Here is a 24,033-nt window from a genome sequence, read left to right on the forward strand (position 1 = left end):
GTCTGCACAACTCTGCCAGGACCTAGGATCAAGAGAGACGCTCAAGTGTTTTAGTACTATATCTCTTGACACAATTATGAAAATATTAATGGCCTCTAAACCTTCAAGCTGCATACTGGACCCTATTCCAACTAAACTACTGAAAGAGCTGCTTCCTGTGCTTGGCCCTCCTATGTTGAACATAATAAACGGCTCTCTATCCACCGGATGTGTACCAAACTCACTAAAAGTGTCAGTAATAAAGCCTCTCTTGAAAAAGCCAAACCTTGACCCAGAAAATATAAAAAACTATCGACCTATATTGAATCTTCCATTCCTCTCAAACATTTTAGAAAAGGCTGTTGCGCAGCAACTCACTGCCTTCCTGAAGACAAACAATGTATACGAAATGCTTCAGTCTGGTTTTAGACCCCATCATAGCACTGAGACTGCACTTGTGAAGGTGGTAAATGACCTTTTAATGGCATCAGACCGAGGCTCTGCATCTGTACTCGTGCTCCTAGACCTTAGTGCTGCTTTTGATACCATCGATCACCACATTCTTTTGGGGAGATTGGAAACCCAAATTGGTCTACACGGACAAGTTCTGGCCTGGTTTAGATCTTATCTGTCGGAAAGATATCAGTTTGTCTCTGTGAATGGTTTGTCCTCTGACAAATCAACTGTACATTTCGGTGTTCCTCAAGGTTCCATTTTAGGACCACTATTGTGTTTCACAAAACAGGACGTGGATGGCTTTTAAACTCGGACAAAACAGAGATGCTTGTTCTAGGTCCCAAGAAACAAAGAGATCTTCTGTTGACAATTAATCTGACAATTAATCTTAATGGTTGTACAGTCGTCTCAAATAAAACTGTGAAGGACCTCGGCGTTACTCTGGACCCTGATCTCTCTTTTGAAGAACATATCAAGACCATTTCAAGGACAGCTTTTTTCCATCTACGTAACATTGCAAAAATCAGAAACTTTCTGTCCAAAAATGATGCAGAAAAATGTATCCATGCTTTTGTCACTTCTAGGTTAGACAACTGCAATGCTCTACTTTCCGGCTACCCGGATAAAGCACTAAATAAACTTCAGTTAGTGCTAAATACGGCTGCTAGAATCCTGACTAGAACCAAAGAAATTGATCATATTACTCCTGGTGCTAGCCTCCCTACACTGGCTTCCTGTCAAAGCAAGGGCTGATTTCAATGTTTTACTGCTAACCTACAAAGCATTACATGGGCTTGCTCCTACCTATCGCTCTGATTTGGTCCTGCCGTACATACCTACACGTACGCTACGGTCACAAGACGCAGGCCTCCTAATTGTCCCTAGAATTAAGCAAACAGCTGGAGGCAGGGCTTTCTCCTATAGAGCTCCGTTTTTATGGAACGGTCTGCCTACCCATGTCAGAGACGCAAACTCGGTCTCAACCTTTAAGTCTTTACTGAAGACTCATCTCTTCAGTGGGTCATATGATTGAGTGTAGTCTGGCTCAGGAGTGGGAAGGTGAACGGAAAGGCTCTGGAGCAACGAACCGCCCTTGCTGTCTCCGCCTGGCCAGTTCCCCTCTTTCCACTGGGATTCTCTGCCTCTTCCACTGGGATTATGTAGCTTCAGAATGAATGTGTAATTGGAGACAGCTGTGTCTTGACGAGGGGGCGGGGTCAGCTCTCCAATTAGCCCTTGAGTCGACCAATCAGCTGCTTGAGGATTTCAGGAAGCCATTTCTTGAAATAAAACACATGCAAATACACAAACTACAACACATAAACTGGGGAACGTAACAGTTATATCCTTCCTGTTTGGCCCTGTCCGGGGGTGTCCTCGGATGGGGCCACAGTGTCTCCTGACCCCTCCTGTCTCTGCCTCCAGTATTTATGCTGCAGTAGTTTATGTGTCGGGGGCTAGGGTCAGTTTGTTATACCTGGAGTACTTCTCCTGTCCTATTTGGTGTCCTGTGTGAATTTAAGTGTGCTCTCTCTAATTCTCTCTTTCTTTCTCTCTCTCGGAGGACCTGAGCCCTAGGACCATGCCTCAGGACTACCTGACATGATGACTCCTTGCTGTCCCCAGTCCACCTGGCCGTGCTGCTGCTCCAGTTTCAACTGTTCTGCCTTATTATTATTCGACCATGCTGGTCATTTATAAACGTTTGAACCACTTGGCCATGTTCTGTTATAATCTCCACCCGGCACAGCCAGAAGAGGACTGGCCACCCCACATAGCCTGGTTCCTCTCTAGGTTTCTTCCTAGGTTTTGGCCTTTCTAGGGAGTTTTTCCTAGCCACCATGCTTCTACACCTGCATTGCTTACTGTTTGGGGTTTTAGGCTGGGTTTCTGTACAGCACTTTGAGATATCAGCTGATGTACGAAGGGCTATATAAATACATTTGATTTGATATATACAGGGGGTACCGGTACAGAGTCAATGTGGAGGCTATATACAGGGGGTACCGGTACTGGGTCAAAGTGGAGGCCATATACAGATAATAAACAGCGAGTAGTAGCAGTGTAAAAACAAAGGGGGGTGTCAGTGCAATGTCACGTGGCTTTTTGACTAATTGTTCAGCAGTCTTATGGTTTAGGGGTAGAAGCTGTTAAGGAGCCTTTTGGACCCAGACCTGGCACTCCAGTACCGCTTGTCGTGTGGTAGAAGCGCAAACTGTCTGACTTGGGTGGCTGGAGTCTGACAATTTTTTGGGCCTTCCTCTGACACCGCCTGGTGTAGAGGTCCTGGATGGAATGCCGAGCAGTTGCCATACCAGGCAGTGATGCAACCAGTGGTACTCTCGATGGTGCAGCTGTAGAACCTTTTGATGATCTGAGGACCCATGCCAAATCTTTTCAGTCTCCTGAGGGGGAAAATATGTTGTTGTGCCCTCTTCACGACTGTCTTGGTGTGTTTGGACCATGTTAGTTCGTTGGTGATGTGGACATTCACTCTTGATCCCCTACAGTACAGCCCCCGTCGATGAGAATGGGGGCGCGCTCCGTCCTCATTTTCCTGTAGTCCACGATAATTTCCTTTGTCTTGATCACGTTGAGGGAGAGGTTGTTGTCCTGGCACCACACTGCTAGGTCTCTGACCTCCTCCCTATAGGCTGTCTCGTCGTTGTCGGTGATCAGGCCTACCACTATTGTGTCGTCGGCAAACTTAATGATGGTGTTGGAGTCGTGCCTGTCGTGGGTGAACAGGGAGTACAGCAGGGGACTAAGCACGCACCCGAGGTGCCCCCGTGTTGAGGATCAGCGTGTTTTGCCTACCCTTACCACCTGGGGGCGGCCAGACAGGAAGTCCAGGATCCAGTCTCAGAGAGAGGTGTTTAGTCCCATGGTCCTCAGCTTAGTTATAATCTTTGAGGGCACTATGGTGTTGAACGCTGAGCTGTAGTCGATGAACAGCATTCTCACATAGGTGTTCCCTTTGTCCAGGTGGGAAAGGGCAGTGTGGAGGGCAATAGAGATTGCATCATCTGTTTATCTGTTGGGGCGGTATGGGAATTGGAGTGGGTCTAGGGTTTCCAGGATGATGGTGTTGATGTGAGCCATGACCAGCCTTTCAAAACACTTCATGGCTACAGACGTGAGTTTTCTGTAAGGGAGAGGTTTTCTAATGCCTCGCAAAGAAGGGCACCTATTGGTAGATGGGTAAAATTAAATGGAATATCCCTTTGAACATAGTAGCTCCACAATATTAACCTAATTGACAGAGTGAAAAGAAGGAAGCCGGCACAGAATACAAATATTCCAAAACATGCTTCCTGTTTGCAACAAGTCATTAAAGTTATATTACAAAAAATGTGGCAAAGTGATGAACTGTTTGTCCTGAATACAAAGGACCACTGTCCATATGGTCAAGCATAGTGGTGGCTGCATCATGTTATGGGTATGCTTGTCATTGTTAAGGAATGGGGGAAAAAATAAAAAATGAATGTAGATAAGCACAGGCAAAATCCTGGAGTAAAACCTGGTTCAGTCTGCTTTCCACCAGACACTGGGAGATGAATTCACCTTTCAGCAGGACAATAACCTACAACACAAAAGCTCGAGATTTACCCAGAAAGACTCTCAGCTGTAATCACTGCCAAATCTCCTTCTACAAATGATTGACTCAGGTGTGAATATTTATGTAAATTATATTTAATATGGAGTATTGTGTGTAGATGGACGAGAAGAAACAGGATTTTTTATCCATTCTGAATCCGGACTGTAACACAACAACATGTGGAACAAGTCAAGGGCTATGAATGCCTTCTGAAGGCACTGTACAGTATGTCCACTGGGGAGATGTCTGAAATGACATGCCTGCATGTTTTCTTCGTGTTTTTTTAACCCTCTGGAATTTATGTCTGGTTTATCGTCTCCATGGTGAAGACGAAGAGAGAGAGAGAAACCTAAGCATGACAACCACAACCAACAACAGACATGACTGATCCAGGCTTTGATATATGGCCCTGGCTTTGCCTTGGCGTCTAGGAACATTCTTTGCTCAAGGATGTAGTGTAGTCTACTCTGTAACGATTAGAAACCTTTCAAACCGTTAAATTGGTTCATGTGTTGGAGAATAAAGAATCTGTGTGTTTTGACTACAAACTGCTTGTCATTTGTTTTGGTCGATATGGTGGATTCCTGTGGTTTATTATTCAGTTAAATTACCACTTTAAGACCAGTGTAACAGTACCGTCATTCCCTCACAGCTCATTAAAAACAGTTTACCAAGAGTGGCGCCCCTCTGTCGCTGTGAAACAGACGTGCTTACTATACAATAGTGACTACTGAATGGGGATCTGGGAGATCGCTAGAGAATGTTACTGACAGATTATCGGAGGAGCTAGAGAATAGAATGCCTCAAGGAAAACACTGGTTCTTAGAATAGAACCTGGGTGGCTGCTCTAGATTATAAATATGAGGACATTTCTTCACTCTTTGGTTTTGGAGAGAAGTGCAGCAATTAAATACAATACAATACAATACACAGAAGGAGCAGACTGACCACAGTGAGACCGTTAGGAAAGGACCTGACCGTTAGGAAAGGACCTGACCGTTAGGAAAGGCCACTGCCTGTTCACCCCGCTATCATCCAGAAGGCGAGGTCAGTACAGGTGCATCAAAGCTGGGACCGAGAGACTGAAAAACAGCTTCTATCTCAAGGCCATCAGACTGTTAAACAGCCACCACTAACATTGAGTGGCTGCTGCCAACACACTGACACTGACTCAACTCCAGCCACTTTAATAATGGGAATTGATGGGAAATGATGTAAATATATCACTAGCCACTTTAAACAATGCTACCTTATATAAATGTTACTTACCCTACATTATTCATCTCATATGCATACGTATATACTGTACTCTATATCATCGACGGTATCCTTATGTAATACATGTATCACTAGCCACTTTATACTATACTATGCCACTTTGTTTACATACTCATCTCATTTGTACATACTGTACCCGATACCATCTACTGTATCTTGCCTATGCTGCTCTGTACCATCACTCATTCATATATCCTTATGTACATATTCTTTATCCCCTTACACTGTGTACAAGACAGTAGTTTTGGAATTGTTAGTTAGATTACTTGTTATTACTGCATTGTCGGAACTAGAAGCACAAGCATTTCGCTACACTCGCATTAACATCTGCTAACCATGTGTATGTGACAAATAAAATTTGATTTGATTTGATTTGACAGGAGACCGTTAGGAAAGGACCTGACAGGAGACCGTTAAGAAAGGACCTGACCGTTAGGAAAGGACCTGACAGGAGACCGTTAGGAAAGGACCTGACTGTTAGGAAAGGACCTGACAGGAGACAGTTAGGAAAGGACCTGACAGGAGACAGTTAGGAAAGGACCTGACAGGAGACCGTTAGGAAAGGACCTGACAGGAGACCGTTAGGAAAGGACCTGACCGGTAGGAAAGGACCTGACAGGAGACCGTTATCAAAGGACCTGACCGTTAGGAAAGGACCTGACAGGAGACCGTTAGGAAAGGACCTGACAGGAGACCGTTAGGAAAGGACCTGACCGTTAGGAAAGGACCTGACAGGAGACCGTTAGGAAAGGACCTGACCGTTAGGAAAGGACCTGACCGTTAGGAAAGGACCTGACAGGAGACCGTTAGGAAAGGACCTGACCGTTAGGAAAGGACCTGACCGTTAGGAAAGGACCTGACCGTTAGGAAAGGACCTGACAGGAGACCGTTAGGAAAGGACCTGACAGGAGACTGTTAGGAAAGGACCTGACAGGAGACCGTTAGGAAAGGACCTGACCGTTAGGAAAGGACCTGACAGGAGACCGTTAGGAAAGGACCTGACAGGAGACCGTTAGGAAAGGACCTGACCGTTAGGAAAGGATTAAACATTCAATTTGTAGGTTTAAAATATCCCTCTAGTGGCCAGGGTTGACCCATTTTAAGAAAGGCCTTTAGTTGGTGGGTATAAAGCCTAACATCTTTGATCTGTTGATGAAGAATTTGTTCCAGGATATAATCACTGCCACCTGAGGTTAGCATAGGGCTAACACGCGCCATGTTATCTGATGGGATCAGCTACAATTTAGCATTTTGTCACTTGCAAGCAAATCAACGATTTAAATTGGCTGATTCACATTTTGAAACCGTTTATACATTTTAAATGGTTGCTTATCTTTGCAAGTAAGGGCCCATAGTGTTTAGGAATGTGTTTCAAGCCAGGTCCATGTGTTGTGCCTAGCATCATGTCCTCCCACCGCCACCGTCAGCCTGTCGTAGGGGAGGCACACATCACCCCTGAGACACACACACACACACAGTCAGAACCACAACACTGAATCAATACCACGGTTAAATATCAGTCTGATAAAACAGCATAGGGCCACTGAAGCACAGCCTGCAAACCTTTGGCGATCGACACACTGACTTAAAGAGACTTTTAGAATTCATTCTTTATTATTTAAAATTTTTATTCTGATATGAATGCAATCATAAGGCCTTTAAATAACCCAATAAATATACTTATATATATATATGAACTAAATATATGTTTGCAAAGTGTGCAGGTGGTTCAGCATTTGGAAAGTATTCAGACCCCTTGCTCTTTTCCACATTACAGCCTTATTATATCATTGATTCAATTATTTTTTCTCCTCATCAATCTACATACAATACCGCATAATGACATCACAACAACCCATAATGACATCACAATACCGCATAATGACATCACAACAACCCATAATGACATCACAATACCGCATAATGACATCACAATACCGCATAATGACATCACAATACCGCATAATGACATCACAACAACCCATAATGACATCACAATACCGCATAATGACATCACAACAACCCATAATGACATCACAATACCGCATAATGACATCACAACAACCCATAATGACGTCATAATACCCCATAACGACAAAGTGAAAATAGTTTTTTTTTTTTAAATGTTTGCAATTTTAGAAAAAATAAAAAACTAAAATATCTTATTTACATAAGTATTCAGTCCCTTTGCTATGAGACTCGAAATTGAGCTCAGGTGCTTCCTGTTTCCATTGATCGTCCTTGAGATGATACTACAGCTTGGAGTCCACCTGTAGAAAATTAAATTGACTGGACATGATTTGGAAAGGCACACACCTGTCTATATAAAGGTCCCACAGTTCCCATTGCATGTCAGAGCAAAAACCAAGCCGTGAGGTCGAAGGAATTGTCCGAAAAGCTCCGAGACAGGATTGTATCGAGGCACAGATCTGGGGAAGGGCAGCAAAACATTTCTGCAGCATTGATGGTCCCCAAGAACACAGTGGTTTCCATAATTCTTAAATGGAAGAAGTTTGGAACCACCAAGACTCTTCTTTGAGCTGGCCGCCAAACTGAGCACTCGGGGGAGAAGGGCCTTGGTCAGGGAGGTGACCAAGAATCTGACAGAGCTCCTCTGTGGAGATGGGAGAACCTTCCAGAAGGACAACCATCTCTGCAGCACTCCACCAATCAGGTCTTTATGGTAGAGTGACCAGACAGAAGCCACTCCTCAGTAAAAGGCACATGACAGCCCGCTTGGAGTTTGCCAAAAGGCACCTAAAGGACTCTCAGACCATGACAAACAATATTCTCTGGTCTGATGAAACCAAGATTGAACTCTTTGGCCTGAATGCCAAGTGTCACGTCTGGAGGAAACTTGGCACCATCTCTACGGTGAAGCATGGTGGTGGCAGCATCATGGTGAGGGGATGTTTTTAAGCAGCAGGACAACGACCCTAAGCCCACAGCCAAGTTAACACAGGAGTGGCTCTGTGAAAAGTCTCTGAATGTCCTTGAGTGGCCCAGCCAGAGTTTGGACTTGAACCTGATCAAACATCTCTGGAGAGACCTGAAAATAGCTGTGCAGCGATGCTCCCCATCCAACCGAACAGAGCTTGAGAGGATCTGCAGAGAAGAATGGGAGAAACTCCCCAAATACAGGTGTGCCAAGCTTGTAGCGTCATACCCAAGAAGACGTGAAGCTGTAAACTCTGATAAAGTTGCTAGAAGAAAGTACTGAGTAAAGGGTCTGAATACTTCTGTAACTGTTTGTTTATGCAAACATTTCTAAAAATCTGTTTTTGCTTTTTCGTTATGGGGTATTGTGTGTAGATTGATGATGAAAAAAACAAACAATTTAATTAATTTTAGAATAAGGCTGAAACGTAACAAAATGTGGAAAAAGTCCAGGGGTCTGAATAATTTCCTAAAGCACTGTACAAACATTCAAACAGAGAATTTTACATTACAGAACATGTTCAAATGTTTTAAAATTCCACAGGGAAAACAACTATAAATAAAAGTACCACAGTATATCTAGAACAAAGCACTTGATTTGATAAAGACAAAGTTCCCCATAGTTCCTTGGAGCAGGGGGCATTATGCCATGTCGTTACATTTCAGGTCACTAGTGGTCAGAGACATGGAGGGTTAATCCCAGGCTGAGGTTCAGGGTCGGAGAGCAGCGCGGGCTCTCTCTAGGATCTCTGTCTGTATCAGAGGGTAGTCTGGGTGCTCTGTGAGGACCTGAGGGGGAACAGGCAGGTCAGGTAAAACACTCTCTCACTACACTGATCCTTAATCAATCATCCTCATCCTCTAAACTAAACTACACTAAGTCCTTTCCAATATTTCCAGTAGTGATAGCCTGGTACTAGATCTGTTAGTGCTGTCTTGCAGATCTGGGACCAGGCTACAGTAGTAATATCATCCACAGTACAGACCTTGTGACAAACCTCTATGGTCTCGTTGTACTGGTTGAACTTCAGGTAGTTGAAGGCCAGTCTGAAACCTGAACGGAAGAAGCAGAAGGGACACAACCATTAACATTACAGACCTTAAACCTTTAAAAAGGTGCACTATGCTGACATCACTTCTCCATTTCCTGGTTGCAAAAATGATAATAGTTCACCTAATTTCAGTTTGTGACAAAACAAGCAAGTATAGTCTAGATAATCATCTAAACTGCTGTAAAACATATTTTCCATAACCCAAAATAACGTCTTTTCAGCTGTTTGAAGTTGATGTACAAAACCCGAAACTTAAGAATGGGAAGCATAGAAATAGCACACATAGAACATATCTACAGATTATTAGACTGGCTTTCAATGAGAATGACAGATCTATAACACATAGAACAGATCTACAGATAATTAGAATGGCTTTCAATGAGAATGACAGATCTATAACACATAGAACAGATCTACAGATAATTAGAATGGCTTTCAATGAGAATGACAGATCTATAACACATAGAACAGATCTATAGATTATTAGACTGGCTTTCAATGTGAATGACATATCTATGACGTAAATGTCTATGTGAATTTGGTCGGGTCGCCCAAAAAGTGAGAAAATGCAGCTTTAAGGGTGTCCACAGACTCACCCATGCTGGGGTTGACTCTGTTAGTGTAGAGCCAGGCGTGATCGTAGAACACTGATGCATCATGGTACGAATGTTCCTTCTCCCTGATGTAGCCCATGTACTCATACGCTCTGCTGCACGACTACAAACACATACATTACATACTCACTACTACACTACTGTCTACACTAATACACACTACTGTCTACACTAATACACACTACTGTCTACACTAATACACACTACTGTCTACACTAATACACACTACTGTACACACTAATACACACTACTGTCTACACTAATACACACTACTGTCTACACTAATACACACTACTGTCTACACTAATACACACTACTGTCTACACTAATACACACTACTGTCTACACTAATACACACTACTGTCTACACTAATACACACTACTGTCTACACTAATACACACTACTGTACACACTAATACACACTACTGTCTACACTAATACACACTACTGTCTACACTAATACACACTACTGTCTACACTAATACACACTACTGTCTACACTAATACACACTACTGTACACACTAATACACACTACTGTCTACACTAATACACACTACTGTCTACACTAATACACACTACTGTCTACACTAATACACACTACTGTCTACACTAATACACACTACTGTCTACACTAATACACACTACTGTCTACACTAATACACACTACTGTACACACTAATACACACTACTGTCTACACTAATACACACTACTGTCTACACTAATACACACTACTGTCTACACTAATACACACTACTGTCTACACTAATACACACTACTGTCTACACTAATACACACTACTGTCTACACTAATACACACTACTGTCTACACTAATACACACTACTGTACACACTAATACACACTACTGTCTACACTAATACACACTACTGTGTACACTAATACACACTACTGTACACACTAATACACACTACTGTCTACACTAATACACAATACTGTCTACACAAATACACACTACTGTCTACACTAATACACACTACTGTACACACTAATACACACTACTGTCTACACTAATACACACTACTGTCTACACTAATACACAATACTGTCTACACTAATACACACTACTGTCTACACTAATACACACTACTGTCTACACTAATACACACTACTGTCTACACTAATACACACTACTGTCTACACTAATACACACTACTGTCTACACTAATACACAATACTGTCTACACAAATACACACTACTGTCTACACTAATACACAATACTGTCTACACTAATACACACTACTGTCTACACTAATACACAATACTGTCTACACTAATACACACTACTGTCTACACTAATACACACTACTGTCTACACTAATACACACTACTGTACACACTAATACACACTACTGTACACACTAATACACACTACTGTCTACACTAATACACACTACTGTCTACACTAATACACACTACTGTCTACACTAATACACAATACTGTCTACACTAATACACACTACTGTCTACACTAATACACACTACTGTCTACACTAATACACACTACTGTCTACACTAATACACACTACTGTCTACACTAATACACACTACTGTCTACACTAATACACACTACTGTCTACACTAATACACACTACTGTCTACACTAATACACACTACTGTCTACACTAATACACACTACTGTCTACACTAATACACAATACTGTCTACACTAATACACACTACTGTACACACTAATACACACTACTGTACACACTAATACACACTACTGTCTACACTAATACACACTACTGTCTACACTAATACACACTACTGTCTAAACTAATACACACTACTGTCTACACTAATACACACTACTGTACACACTAATACACACTACTGTACACACTAATACACACTACTGTCTACACTAATACACACTACTGTCTACACTAATACACACTACTGTCTACACTAATACACACTACTGTCTACACTAATACACACTACTGTCTACACTAATACACACTACTGTACACACTAATACACACTACTGTCTAAACTAATACACACTACTGTCTACACTAATACACACTACTGTACACACTAATACACACTACTGTACACACTAATACACACTACTGTCTAAACTAATACACACTACTGTCTACACTAATACACACTACTGTCTACACTAATACACAATACTGTCTACACTAATACACACTACTGTACACACTAATACACACTACTGTCTAAACTAATACACACTACTGTCTACACTAATACACAATACTGTCTACACTAATACACACTACTGTACACACTAATACACACTACTGTCTAAACTAATACACACTACTGTCTACACTAATACACACTACTGTCTACACTAATACACACTACTGTCTACACTAATACACACTACTGTCTACACTAATACACACTACTGTCTACACTAATACACACTACTGTCTACACTAATACACACTACTGTACACACTAATACACACTACTGTCTAAACTAATACACACTACTGTCTACACTAATACACACTACTGTACACACTAATACACACTACTGTACACACTAATACACACTACTGTCTAAACTAATACACACTACTGTCTACACTAATACACACTACTGTCTACACTAATACACACTACTGTCTACACTAATACACACTACTGTACACACGAATACACACTACTGTCTACACTAATACACACTACTGTCTACACTAATACACACTACTGTACACACGAATACACACTACTGTACACACTAATACACACTACTGTCTAAACTAATACACACTACTGTCTACACTAATACACACTACTGTACACACTAATACAGACTACTGTACACACTAATACACACTACTGTCTACACTAATACACACTACTGTCTACACTAATACACACTACTGTCTACACTAATACACACTACTGTACACACTAATACACACTACTGTACACACTAATACACACTACTGTACATACTAATACACACTACTGTCTACACTAATACACACTACTGTCTACACTAATACACACTACTGTCTACACTAATACACACTACTGTCTACACTAATACACACTACTGTACACACTAATACACACTACTGTACACACTAATACACACTACTGTCTACACTAATACACACTACTGTCTACACTAATACACACTACTGTACACACGAATACACACTACTGTCTACACTAATACACACTACTGTCTACACTAATACACACTACTGTCTACACTAATACACACTACTGTCTACACTAATACACACTACTGTCTACACTAATACACACTAATACACACTACTGTCTACACTAATACACACTACCGTCTACACTAATACACACTACCGTCTACACTAATACACACTAATACACACTACTGTCTACACTAATACACACTACTGTCTACACTAATACAAACTAATACACACTACTGTCTACACTAATACACACTACCGTCTACACTAATACACACTAATACACACTACTGTCTACACTAATACACACTACTGTCTACACTAATACACACTACTGTCTACACTAATACACACTACTGTACACACTAATACACACTACTGTCTACACTAATACACACTACTGTCTACACTAATACACACTACTGTCTACACTAATACACACTAATACACACTACTGTCTACACTAATACACACTACTGTCTACACTAATACACACTACTGTCTACACTAATACACACTACTGTCTACACTAATACACACTACTGTACACACAAATACACACTACTGTACACACAAATACACACTACTGTCTACACGAATACACACTACTGTCTACACTAATACACACTACTGTCTACACTAATACACACTACTGTCTACACTAATACACACTACTGTCTACACTAATACACACTACTTTCTACACTAATACACACTACTTTCTACACTAATACACACTACCGTCTACACTAATACACACTACTGTCTACACTAATACACACTACCGTCTACACTAATACACACTAACACACTACTGTCTACACTAATACACACTACTGTCTACACTAATACACACTACTGTCTACACTAATACAAACTAATACACGCTACTGTCTACACTAATACACACTACCGTCTACACTAATACACACTAATACACACTACTGTCTACACTAATACATACTAATACACACTACAGTCTACACTAATACAAACTAATACACACTACTGTCTACACTAATACACACTGCTGTCTACACTAATACACACTACCGTCTACACGAATACACACTACACACTAATACCATACAGCTCATCCTACACTGACACCTCAGACTCTGCTGGCTGGCTGTGTGCGTCTCCGTCCGTCCATCTGTCACTGTCTCTCTCTGTATGTGTGTGTGTGTGTGTGTGTGTGTGTATGTACCTGGTTGTATTTAATACAACGTTGCAGTAGATCACAGGCGATATCATACTTCCCAGACTTGATGTAAACATCAGCCAGCAGCAACCAGGCTGTCTCCAGGTCCTCTGACAGCTCCCAGCTCCACTCCACCTGTACAATAACCATACAGTATATAATACTGGAGTCCTCCAGGGCTCTGTTCTAGGCCCTCTGGAGTCCTCCAGGGCTCTGTTCTAGGCCCTCTGGAGTCCTCCAGGGCTCGGTTCTAGGTCCTCTGGAGTTCTCCAGGGGCTCGGTTCTAGGCCCTCTGGAGTCCTCTAGGGCTCGGTTCTAGGCCCTCTGGAGTCCTCCAGGGCTCGGTTCTAGGCCCTCTGGAGTCCTCCAGGGGCTCTGTTCTAGGCCCTCTGGAGTCCTACAGAGGCTTTGTTCTAGGCCCTCTGGAGTCCTCCAGGGGCTCTGTTCTAGGCCCTCTCCTCTGACTGTCTCTGAGTGTCTGCTAAGCTACAGGACCAACATGTAAATCTACAAGAGTCCTAGTAAAAAAGTCTACCTTGGTGAGCCTCTTGAGCTGGTTCCTGGCCCGAGGAGTTTGTTTTAGTAGCATGAAGGCCTGGCCCATTGCCAGCAGGTAGGGAACGTTGTTCACCTGAGGAGAGGAAGGTACAGGAGAAGGAGGTGGTGAAGGTACAGGAGGAGGAGGTGAAGGAGGGGGAGGAGAAAGAGGAAACCCTACCTGAGTAGAGACCAGCTCAGTGAAGGGGGTCCTACCTGAGTAGAGGCCAGCTCAGTGAAGGGGGTCCTACCTGAGTAGAGGCCAGCTTAGTGAAGGGGGTCCTACCTGAGTAGAGGCCAGCTCAGTGAAGGGGGTCCTACCTGAGTAGAGGCCAGCTCAGTGAAGGGGGTCCTACCCGAGTAGAGTCCAGCTCAGTGAAGGGGGTCCTACCTGAGTAGAGACCAGCTCAGTGAAGGGGGTCCTACCTGAGTAGAGGCCAGCTCAGTGAAGGAGGTCCTACCTGAGTAGAGGCCAGCTCAGTGAAGGCCTGCAGGGCTCTCTGGATGTGTTTGGGGTCTCTGGTGGCCATGAGGCTGAGGTTGACCAGCAAGGTGATTCTGTCTGACCGCTGACCTCCTGATGACCCATGACGTGGGCGGAACTCCTTCACCAGGTTCTGAGCCGTGGCCACGCCCACCTGCTCCCTGTGCTCAGCCCCGCCCAGCTGGCTCATACTGACCAATCAGAGAGGAGAACAGATGTAAAAATGTTATATCATGTATTATTATAAATAGCTGAAGTATCTCAATCAGGAACAATCAAACTAGGCAACATGGTATAGGATGTATACATCCTAATGTCCTCTATCCCAGACTGTCCACATTGGAGACAAAATACTGGAGTCTGTATACAGTACATCATAATGTCCTCTGTCCCAGACTGTCCACATTGGAGGAGACAACATCAACTCAAATGTTATTTGTCACATACGACAGGTGTAGACATCACAGTGAAACGCTTACTGACAAGCCATTAACCTCTCTGGGATATGTGGGACACTAGTGTCGCAAAAGCCAGGGCAAATGGAGAGCGCCAAATTCAAACACATTTCTATAAAAATCCAACTTTCATTAAATCACACATGCAAAATAGCAAATTAAAGCTACACTTGTGAATCCAGCCAACATGTCAGATTTCAAAAAAGCTTTTCGGCGAAAGCAAACAAAGCTATTACCGTAAACAAAGAGAGAAACCATATTTCAACCCTGGAGGCGCGACACAAAACACAGAAATAAAAATATAATTCATGCCTTACCTTTGACGAGCTTCTTCTGTTGGCACTCCAATATGTCCCATAAACATCACAAATGGTCCTTTTGTTCGATTAATTCCGTCCATATATATCCAAAATGTCAATTTATTTGTTGCGTTTGATTCATAAAAACACCGATTCCAACTTGCTCAACATGACTACAAAATATCTCAAAAGTTACCTGTAAACTTTACCAAAACATTTCAAACTACTTTTGTAATACAACTTTAGGTATTTTTTAACGTAAATAATCGCTAAAATTGAAGACGGGAGGATCTGTGTTCAATACAGGAGGAAAACAAACTGTAGCTAGCTTTCTGGTGACGCGCCTCTATCTAACAGTACACATCAAGTGACCCTCGTTCAAGATGGCCGTACTTCTTCATTACACAAAGGAATAACCTCAACCAATTTCTAAAGACTGGTGACATCCAGTGGAAGCGGTAGGAACTGCAAGAAGGTCCATTAGAAATCTGGATTCCCAATGAAAACCAATGAAAAACGAGTGACCTCAAAATATATATCTGAATGCTTTGTCCTCTGGGTTTCGCCTGCTAAATAAATTATGTTATTCTCACAGACATGATTCAAACAGTTTTCTATCCAAATCTACTAACAATATGCATATCTATGTTCTGGGGATGAGTAGCAGGCAGTTGAATTTGGGCGTATTTCATCCGGACGTGAAAATACTGCCACGTCACCAAGAAGTTTTAACCAACAATGAAGTTAAGAAAAATACCTAAAAAATAAATAAATAAAAGTAACATAATTAAAGAGCAGCAGTAAAATAACAATAGCGAGGCTATATACAGGGCGTACCGGTACAGAGCCAATGTGGAGGCTATATACAGGGGGTACTGGTACAGAGTCAATGTGGAGGCTATATACAGGGGGTACCGGTACAGAGTCAATGTGGAGGCTATATACAGGGGGTACCGGTACAGAGTCAATGTGGAGGCTATATACTGGGTGTTACGGTACAGAGTCAATGTGGAGACTATATATAGGGGGTACCAGTACAGAGTCAATGTGGAGGCTATATACAGGGGGGTACCGGTACTGAGTCAATGTGGAGGATATATACAGGGGGTACCGGTACAGAGTCAATGTGGAGGCTATATACAGGGGGTACCAGTACAGAGTCAATGTGGAGGCTATATACAGGGGGTACCGGTACAGAGTCAATGTGGAGGCTATATATAGGGGGTACCAGTACAGAGTCAATGTGGAGGCTATATACAGGGGGTACCGGTACAGAGTCAATGTGGAGGCTATATACAGGGGGTACCGGTACAGAGTCAATGTGGAGGCTATATACAGGGGGTACCGGTACAGAGTCAATGTGGAGGCTGTATACAGGGGGTACCGGTACAGAGTCAATGTGGAGGCTATATACAGGGGGTACCGGTACAGAGTCAATGTGGAGGCTATATACATGGGGTACCGGTACAGAGTCAATGTGGAGGCTGTATACAGGGGGTACCGGTACAGAGTCAATGTGGAGGCTATATACAGGGGGTACCGGTACAGAGTCAATGTGGAGGCTATATACAGGGGGTACCGGTACAGAGTCAATGTGGACGCTATATACAGGGGGTACCGGTACAGAGTCAATGTGGAGGCTATATACAGGGGGTACCAGTACAGAGTCAATGTGGAGGCTATATACAGGGGGTACCGGTACAGAGTCAATGTGGAGGCTATATACAGGGGGTACCGGTACAGAGTCAATGTGGAGGCTATATACAGGGGGTACCGGTACAGAGTCAATGTGGAGGCTGTATACAGGGGGTACCGGTACAGAGTCAATGTGCGGGGGGCAACGGTTAGACGAGGTAATTGAGGTAATGTGTACATTTGGGTAGAGTTATTAAAGTGACTTACGCATTGATAATAACAGAAAAGCAGCAGCGAAATAGAGGAAGGGGGGGGGGGGGGGGGGGGTCAATGCAAATAGTCCGGGTCCATTTGATTGGTGATGTACTGGGCCTTAAGCACTACCCTCTGGCCGAGCAGTTGCCATACCAGGCAGTGATGCAATCAGTCAGGATTCTCTCGATGGTGCAGCTGTTTTGAAGATCTGAGGAACCCTGACAAATCTTTTCAGTCTCTTGAGGGGGAATAGGTTTTGTCATGCCCTCTTCACGACTGCCTTGGTGTGCTTGGACCATGTCAGTTTGTAGGGGATGTGGACACCAAGGAACTTGAAGTGCTCAACCTGCTCCACTGCAGCCCCGTCGATGAGAATGGGGGCGTGCTCGGTCCTCCTTTTCCTGTAGTCCATAATCATCTCCTGAGTCTTGATCACGTTGAGGGAGAGGTTGTCCTGGCACCACACTGCCAGGTCTCTGACCTCCTTCCTATATGCGGTCTCGTCGATGTTGGTTATCAGGCGTACGTACCACTGTTGTGTCATCTGCAAACGTAATGTTGGAGTCGTACCTGGCCGTGCAGTCGTGGGTGAACAGGGAGTACAGGACGGGACTGAGCACGCATCCCTGAGGGGTCCCCGTGGTGAGGATCAGCATGCCGGATGTGTTGTTAACTATCACCTGGGGGAGGCCCGTCAGGAAATCCAGGATCCAGTTGCAGAGGGAGGTGTTGAGTCCCAGGGTCCTTCTTAGCTTAGTGATGAGCTTTGAGGGCACTATGGTGTTGAACGCTGAGCTGTGGTCAATGAATAGCATTCTCACATTGGTGTTCCTTTTGTCCAGGTGGGAAAGGGCAGTGTGGAGAGCAATAGAGATTGCATCATCATATAAAACATTCATTACCTTTGACGAGCTTCTTTGTTGGCACTCCTATATGTCCCATAAACATCACAATTGGGTCTTTTTTCCGATTAAATCCGTCCATGTATACCCAAAATGTCAATTTATGAAGCCCGTCTGATCCAGGAAAAAACTGCTTTACATAACGCAACGTCATTTTTTAAAATTAACAAAGTTGCCTATAAACTTTGACAAAACACTTCAAACTACGTTTGTAATCCAACTTTAGGTATTAGTAAACGTTAATAATCGATCAAATTGATCGCGGGGCGATGTGTATTCAATAGCTCCACGTCTTGAAATGATGGTCGATAATTCTCTCTTCCAAAACATCCTGTCGTGTACCGGATGAAATCAAGTGTCTCTTCTTTGTTTGACCAAGGAATAACTTCAAGGAAATTGCCAAGACTGGCGACATCGTGTGGAAGCTGTAGGACTTGTAAACTGGGAGGTATATATTTTCGCAGGCCATAGACAATACAGCCAACTGGCGGGTTGATCTTTTTTTTTTTCCAAGGGGGTTTCGCATGTTAAACACGTCCTGTTATAGTCACAGACATGGTTTAACCAGTTTTAGAAACTTCAGATAGTTTTCTATCCACACATACTAATCATATGCATATACTATATTCCTGGCATGAGTAGCAGGACTTTGAAATTTTGCGCGATTTTTAACAAAATGTTGAAAAAATTGTCCCGAGCTCTAAGAGGTTTTAAATATGTTTTTTTTCTCACCCATCTAGAGTGAAAACATGTTTTTAGAAGTTTTTCTTGGCCATTCATGTTTTTAGAAATGTTTGAAAATTGATTGAAAATTAAATACAGAAATATCTAATTTACATAAGTACTTATACCCCTGAATCAATACATGTTAGAATCATCTTTGGCAGTGATTAGAGTTGTGAGTCTTTTTGGGTAAGTCTCTAAGAGTTGTGAGTCTTTCTGGGTAAGTCTCTAAGAGTTGTGAGTCTTTCTGGGTAAGTCTCTAAGAGTTGTGAGTCTTTCTGGGTAAGTCTCTAAGAGCTTTGCACACCTGGAGCGTGCAATATTTTCCCCATTATTGTTTTCAAAATTATTCAAGCTCTGTCAAATGTGTTGATTGATAGACAGCCATTTTAAGGTCTTGACATAGATTTTCAAGTAAATTTAAGTCCAAACTAACTCGGCCACTCAGGAACATTCACTGTCATCTTGGTAAGCAACTCCAGTTTAGATTTGGCCTTGTGTTTAAGGTTATTGCCCTGCTGAAAGGTGAATTAATCTCCCAGTGTCTGATGGAAAGCAGGATTTTGCCCAGGTTTACCTCAATTCCATTTATTGTTTACCCTGGAAAACTCCCCAGTTCTTAACAATTACAAGCATACCCATAACATGATGCAGCCACCACTATGCTTGAAAATATGGAGAGTGGTACTCAGTAATGTGTTGTGTTGGATTTGCTCCAGACATAACACTTTGTATTTAGGGGAAAAAGTTACATGCTTTGCCATATTTTTTTCAGTATGACTTTACTGCCTTGTTGCAAACACAAGACATGTTTTGGAATATTTTTTATTCTGTACAGGCTTCCTTGTTTTCTCTCTGTCAGTTAGGTTAGTATTGTGGAGTAATTTGTGTAGGCCAGTGACAAAATATTCTCAATTTAATCCATTTTAAATTGAATCTGTAACACAACAAAATGTGTTAAAAGTCAAGGGGTGTGCATACTTTCTAAAGGCATATCATGATCCTCCCTAGAAGCCCTGCCGTACCCCTAGAAGCCCTGCCGTACCCCTAGAAGCCCAGCCGTACCCCTAGAAGCCCAGCCGTACCCCTAGAAGCCCTGCCGTACCCCTAGAAGCCCAGCCGTACCCCTAGAAGCCCTGCCGTACCCCTAGAAGCCCTGCCGTACCTCCACTCCTCCTGTGGTGTCTCAAACACCTCCCCTCCGATGACCTCGTTGTCTGGGTTGAGACAGATGCGGATCATGAGCTCCATAGCCTGATCTCCCCACTCGTTGTCCCGCCGGGCCTTGTTCAGATGAAACAGAGCCTCACTCACCCTGTACACATGCCTGGAGGGAGGAGAGTTCGAGTTATCTTTGAACCATATCTTATTGTCTGCCAGTGGTTCTATACAGCTAGAGACTAGACACTCACTATACAGCTAGAGACTAGACACTCACTATACAGCTAGAGACTACACTCACTATACAGCTAGAGACTAGACACTCACTATACAGCTAGAGACTAGACACTCACTATACAGCTAGAGACTAGACACTCACTATACAGCTAGAGACTAGACACTCACTATACAGCTAGAGACTAGACACTTAATATACAGCTAGTTCTATACAGCTAGAGACTAGACACTTAATATACAGCTAGTTCTATACAGCTAGAGACTAGACACTTAATATACAGCTAGTTCTATACAGCTAGAGACTAGACACGTAATATACAGCTAGAGACTAGACACGTAATATACAGCTAGTTTTATACAGCTAGAGACTAGACACGTAATATACAGCTAGAGACTAGACATGTAATATACAGCTAGAGACTAGACACGTAATATACAGCTAGAGACTAGACATGTAATATACAGCTAGAGACTAGACATGTAATATACAGCTAGTTTTATACAGCTAGAGACTAGACACGTAATATACAGCTAGAGACTAGACACGTAATATACAGCTAGAGACTAGACATGTAATATACAGCTAGTTCTATACAGCTCGAGACTACACTTACTATACAGCTTGAGACTAGACACTTACTATACAGCTAGTTCTATGCAGCTAGAGACTAGACACGTAATATACAGCTAGAGACTAGACATGTAATATACAGCTAGTTTTATACAGCTAGAGACTAGACATGTAATATACAGCTAGAGACTAGACATGTAATATACAGCTAGAGACTAGACATGTAATATACAGCTAGAGACTAGACATGTAATATACAGCTAGAGACTAGACATGTAATATACAGCTAGAGACTAGACATGTAATATACAGCTAGTTTTATACAGCTAGAGACTAGACATGTAATATACAGCTAGAGACTAGACACGTAATATACAGCTAGAGACTAGACACGTAATATACAGCTAGTTTTATACAGCTAGAGACTAGACACGTAATATACAGCTAGAGACTAGACATGTAATATACAGCTAGTTTTATACAGCTAGAGACTAGACATGTAATATACAGCTAGAGACTAGACACGTAATATACAGCTAGTTTTATACAGCTAGAGACTAGACACGTAATATACAGCTAGAGACTAGACATGTAATATACAGCTAGAGACTAGACATGTAATATACAGCTAGAGACTAGACACGTAATATACAGCTAGAGACTAGACACGTAATATACAGCTAGTTCTATACAGCTAGAGACTAGACACGTAATATACAGCTAGAGACTAGACACGTAATATACAGCTAGTTTTATACAGCTAGAGACTAGACACGTAATATACAGCTAGAGACTAGACACGTAATATACAGCTAGAGACTAGACACGTAATATACAGCTAGTTCTATACAGCTAGAGACTAGACACGTAATATACAGATAGAGACTAGACATGTAATATACAGCTAGAGACTAGACACGTAATATACAGCTAGTTCTATACAGCTAGAGACTAGACACTTAATATACAGCTAGTTCTATACAGCTAGAGACTAGACACTTAATATACAGCTAGTTCTATACAGCTAGAGACTAGACACGTAATATACAGCTAGAGACTAGACATGTAATATACAGCTAGAGACTAGACACGTAATATACAGCTAGAGACTAGACACGTAATATACAGCTAGTTTTATACAGCTAGAGACTAGACACGTAATATACAGCTCGAGACTAGACATGTAATATACAGCTAGAGACTAGACATGTAATATACAGCTAGAGACTAGACACGTAATATACAGCTAGAGACTAGACACGTAATATACAGCTAGTTCTATACAGCTAGAGACTAGACACGTAATATACAGCTAGTTCTATACAGCTAGAGACTAGACACGTAATATACAGCTAGTTTTATACAGCTAGAGACTAGACACGTAATATACAGCTAGAGACTAGACACGTAATATACAGCTAGTTCTATACAGCTAGAGACTAGACACGTAATATACAGCTAGTTCTATACAGCTAGAGACTAGACACGTAATATACAGCTAGAGACTAGACACGTAATATACAGATAGAGACTAGACACGTAATATACAGCTAGAGACTAGACATGTAATATACAGCTAGAGACTAGACATGTAATATACAGCTAGAGACTAGACACGTAATATACAGCTAGAGACTAGACACGTAATATACAGCTAGAGACTAGACACGTAATATACAGCTAGTTCTATACAGCTAGAGACTAGACACGTAATATACAGCTAGTTCTATACAGCTAGAGACTAGACACGTAATATACAGCTAGAGACTAGACACGTAATATACAGATAGAGACTAGACACGTAATATACAGCTAGTTCTATACAGCTAGAGACTAGACACGTAATATACAGCTAGAGACTAGACACGTAATATACAGCTAGAGACTAGACACGTAATATACAGCTAGAGACTAGACACGTAATATACAGCTAGAGACTAGACACTTAATATACAGCTAGAGACTAGACACGTAATATACAGCTAGAGACTAGACACTTAATATACAGCTAGAGACTAGACACGTAATATACAGCTAGTTTTATACAGCTAGAGACTAGACACGTAATATACAGCTAGAGACTAGACATGTAATATACAGCTAGTTCTATACAGCTCGAGACTACACTTACTATACAGCTTGAGACTAGACACTTACTATACAGCTAGTTCTATGCAGCTAGAGACTAGACACGTAATATACAGCTAGCTTTATACAGCTAGAGACTAGACACGTAATATACAGCTAGAGACTAGACACGTAATATGCAGCTAGAGACTAGACACGTAATATACAGCTAGCTTTATACAGCTAGAGACTAGACACGTAATATACAGCTAGTTTTATACAGCTAGAGACTAGACACGTAATATACAGATAGAGACTAGACACGTAATATACAGATAGAGACTAGACACGTAATATACAGCTAGAGACTAGACACGTAATATACAGCTAGAGACTAGACAC

The 24,033-nt window shown here is 42.1% G+C and overlaps 1 protein-coding gene across 2 annotated transcripts in view; it reads right to left on the reverse strand.

The window, feature by feature from the left end:
- Positions 1–8,361: 8,361 nt before the first annotated feature.
- The window catches only part of LOC110490875 (tetratricopeptide repeat protein 21B), a 68,518-nt gene continuing 52,846 nt past the window's right edge, over positions 8,362–24,033 (reverse strand). For both annotated transcript variants that reach the window (XM_036945639.1, XM_036945638.1), the window contains 7 exons: positions 20,761–20,922; positions 15,304–15,517; positions 14,841–14,936; positions 14,312–14,440; positions 9,897–10,017; positions 9,235–9,302; positions 8,362–9,037 (listed from right to left, as the gene is read on the reverse strand). In XM_036945639.1, coding sequence (XP_036801534.1) covers positions 8,960–9,037; positions 9,235–9,302; positions 9,897–10,017; positions 14,312–14,440; positions 14,841–14,936; positions 15,304–15,517; positions 20,761–20,922 — 868 coding nt within the window. In that variant the 3' untranslated portion in view covers positions 8,362–8,959. The remainder of the gene's footprint in view (positions 9,038–9,234; positions 9,303–9,896; positions 10,018–14,311; positions 14,441–14,840; positions 14,937–15,303; positions 15,518–20,760; positions 20,923–24,033) is intronic.

The sequence above is a fragment of the Oncorhynchus mykiss genome, chromosome 15, assembly GCF_013265735.2.
Source record: "Oncorhynchus mykiss isolate Arlee chromosome 15, USDA_OmykA_1.1, whole genome shotgun sequence".
Classification (NCBI taxonomy): domain Eukaryota; kingdom Metazoa; phylum Chordata; class Actinopteri; order Salmoniformes; family Salmonidae; genus Oncorhynchus; species Oncorhynchus mykiss.